This window comes from Phoenix dactylifera, unplaced genomic scaffold, assembly GCF_009389715.1.
Source record: "Phoenix dactylifera cultivar Barhee BC4 unplaced genomic scaffold, palm_55x_up_171113_PBpolish2nd_filt_p 000026F, whole genome shotgun sequence".
In the NCBI taxonomy this organism is placed as follows: domain Eukaryota; kingdom Viridiplantae; phylum Streptophyta; class Magnoliopsida; order Arecales; family Arecaceae; genus Phoenix; species Phoenix dactylifera.
The window spans coordinates 3,086,906-3,089,802 of NW_024067667.1; the positions used below are offsets into that span (position 1 = coordinate 3,086,906).

Sequence of the window (2,897 nt, forward strand, 5' to 3'; positions counted from 1 at the left end):
AGTTCTAATTCCACGTCAATATAAGAAGCTAGGAAGGTAAACCCAAGATAGTGAACGGAACACCCAACTTTTTCACTTATCTACCCTTTTAGACGTAAGTTAAAGCATATTACTAGCATGGTTTGTGATGGTGGCACCTCCAGTGGAGTTTTATCATAATTCATAACTTACGGTGCTTTGCAGGAGTTGAGGAGTTTTCTGAGGTTTGAAGTATCCTCCCTACCATTTCTTATTTCAGTGACCCAGTCAAGTCCTTTTCAAACATCTCCTCTTCCAACATCTTCTTCTCCTTCTCTTTGTACTCAGGCGACTATCCTCATCCCTCCTTTCTATTACTCTTCTCCATCTAAACCCTTCCTCATATTTCAATTCTAAAAGCTTCATATGACTATCATATGGTGAAATCCAATAAGCACAGATAAATGAGGAACTATTTTGAAAATGTTTGAACTCAAAAGGTACTAAGAGGTACTGGTCTTAAGTTGATGAAATGTTTAAATAATTATATCATCTACGATGTATCCTACATTTTTTACGATGCAAACTACGATTCTTGCAGGATACGTCAGGCTTGTGACATTGGACATATGAGTCGGGTTCGTCATATTGGACATATATATGAATCTAAAGACGCACCTTGAATAGCATCCAGGTGACTTTATTTCCGCTATGCAGGGACATATGCAGCCTTAGTTTTTGGTACAGCCATCAAAAAACAGTAGGCAAACTAAGAGCGCAATTATATTTCATATTTCAAATTAGGCAATTAGTACATGAGTTAGTGATAAAGTTAGGTTTCACGTTATTTTATTTTATCTTGTTTTTTTTTGGTAGAAAGAAGAGTCTGAGCTTAAGGGATTTATTAAGGGAATAAAAGTAAGATGAACGGAAGAAGGAAAGAAAAGAATAGAAAGGAAGGGAGAGAAACCAAGATATCAACAAAAGAACAACAACAAAAAAAAACGAGGCTGCTCAATGGAGATTAAGAATGGAAAACACATCTATTTAAAATAATTGAATTAGTTAATAGCAACCTGTCTTATTCTGCGACTATACTACTTGGCTGGCGCGTACCGTGACGCTAGCGAAAGCTTGTCTGGCTCCTTGTACACTAGAAGCAGACAAATCCGGCCTCCTCATAATACCTACCTGGCCCATCCACAGCACAGGTACTCCAAGCATGACAATAGTACCCACGTGTACAAGAGAGAGAGAGAGAGAGATGACTAGGGCGCCGATAAATCTCGGACCGGCTCATGAGTGACCTCGACCTAATTTGGTTTTTTGTTCGGGTTCTAATGTTGAACCCAAACGCAACCTAATAGAAAATCGGGTTGGGTCGGGTCCGTAGCTAAAATTTCTGGCCCAATGGGTTATTCAAGTCGGATTAGGTCTATATATAATCCGGTCCCAATTAAAAAAAAAAATTGAGTGCGGGCCGGGTCCGGATTGGATCCCTGTACTTGTCATTTCCTATGCTTGTTTTCTTTTGTAATAAGTGAAAATTACAAAAAACAGTTGTAGAACCATACAAGTAAAAGTGCCTAAGCATCAAGGATTGATGCTATTACAAACTAACCTAATAATGATAGACTCAACCTTGTTAGCTATAAGAAAATTTTTTTGTTCAGGTATGCTATACTTTTTTTTGAGTAGAAAAGAATTGCATCTATGTTCATCCTTTTTACGCAGCAATGATATCCCCTGAATTTGTTAGAATGCATCTACTATTATTTTTTATAAACAAACTACTAAAAAAAGCTTACGTGGGCAAAGATGAAAAATATAATTTTAATAATAACATGTGGCAAAGGTCAACAGTTGTAAAAGACTTCTCATGAACCTCTTCTTCTATATGGCAAAGTTGTACTCTATTTTTTCTTCATTAATCCAACTTTCTTTTTAGAAGAACAACATTCATATTTAATGTCACCAACTTAAGCCTTCATATAAAATTTATGCCATTCGATATTACACAAAAATAGCCTCTTTCATTCCTTTCGTCCTTAAACACAAGAAGAGATTAGAGGATTAGAGAGTTAGAGACCTTTAAGTACCCCTACGGGCCCTAATGGTGTACTGGATTCGAGCTGGAGCGGGTCATAGGGTAATTTTGTCTCAAAAATTAAATAAATCGGGTTGGGTCTGATCATGTTAGAATTCAGTAAATGCGAATCCGACCCGGTAAATAGAACGAGTCCCATTTTAGAACCTGACCCGGTCTCATAGGTCCTTTAAATTGGATTAGGCCTAAGCAAGTAAGACCGGTCCGATCACGGGTCAACCCGACCCATTTACAGACTTATGTTTGTCTAACAATTAAAATTTACACTCGTATAAACCAAGTAATATATAAATATATATTGAGACGACCTTATGAATGGACTTAATATTAACCATTTCACTCCAAGAACATGAGAGAGAAAATTATGTTGTTTGCTCTCAAAGAGACCTACCAATGTACACAGATTATCTCATGAATCAAATAACATGAGTTGACGCAATTTATTTCCTTCCTCTTATTCCTCAATAGGAGAAGCAAGGCCAAGAAGCAAATCTACAAATGCCCCCACTATAAATCCATGAGTCCTTTTCCCGTTCAGCTTTAAGTACCACCCCAACATCTCCTGAAGCCACCCCCAGTCCTTCACCCCATGGGCCACCACCATCTCCTCCATTGACACCTTAAAATCCCAGTATGGATCCTTCGAGTCTATTGCCATGGCGACGCTCCCTTCGAATGGGACTCTTCCAGTCTTGGCGGCCGCCTCCTCCACTACGGAGTTCGTCCTGCAAGGCTCGAAGAAGAGCCGATCCGACCTTAGCCCACGTATGACTGCCTCGACTGTCTCGGGCCCCGTGGCCTCCGACACAGTTGAGAAGCTCTCAGATTCCAT

At 39.1% G+C, this 2,897-nt stretch overlaps 1 protein-coding gene across 1 annotated transcript; it reads right to left on the minus strand.

Moving 5' to 3' along the window:
- Positions 1 to 2,519: 2,519 nt before the first annotated feature.
- On the minus strand, positions 2,520 to 2,897 carry LOC103713653 (transcription repressor OFP13). The gene has a single exon (XM_008800657.2). The coding sequence runs from the start codon at positions 2,895 to 2,897 to the stop codon at positions 2,520 to 2,522; it is 378 nt and encodes a 125-aa protein (XP_008798879.2).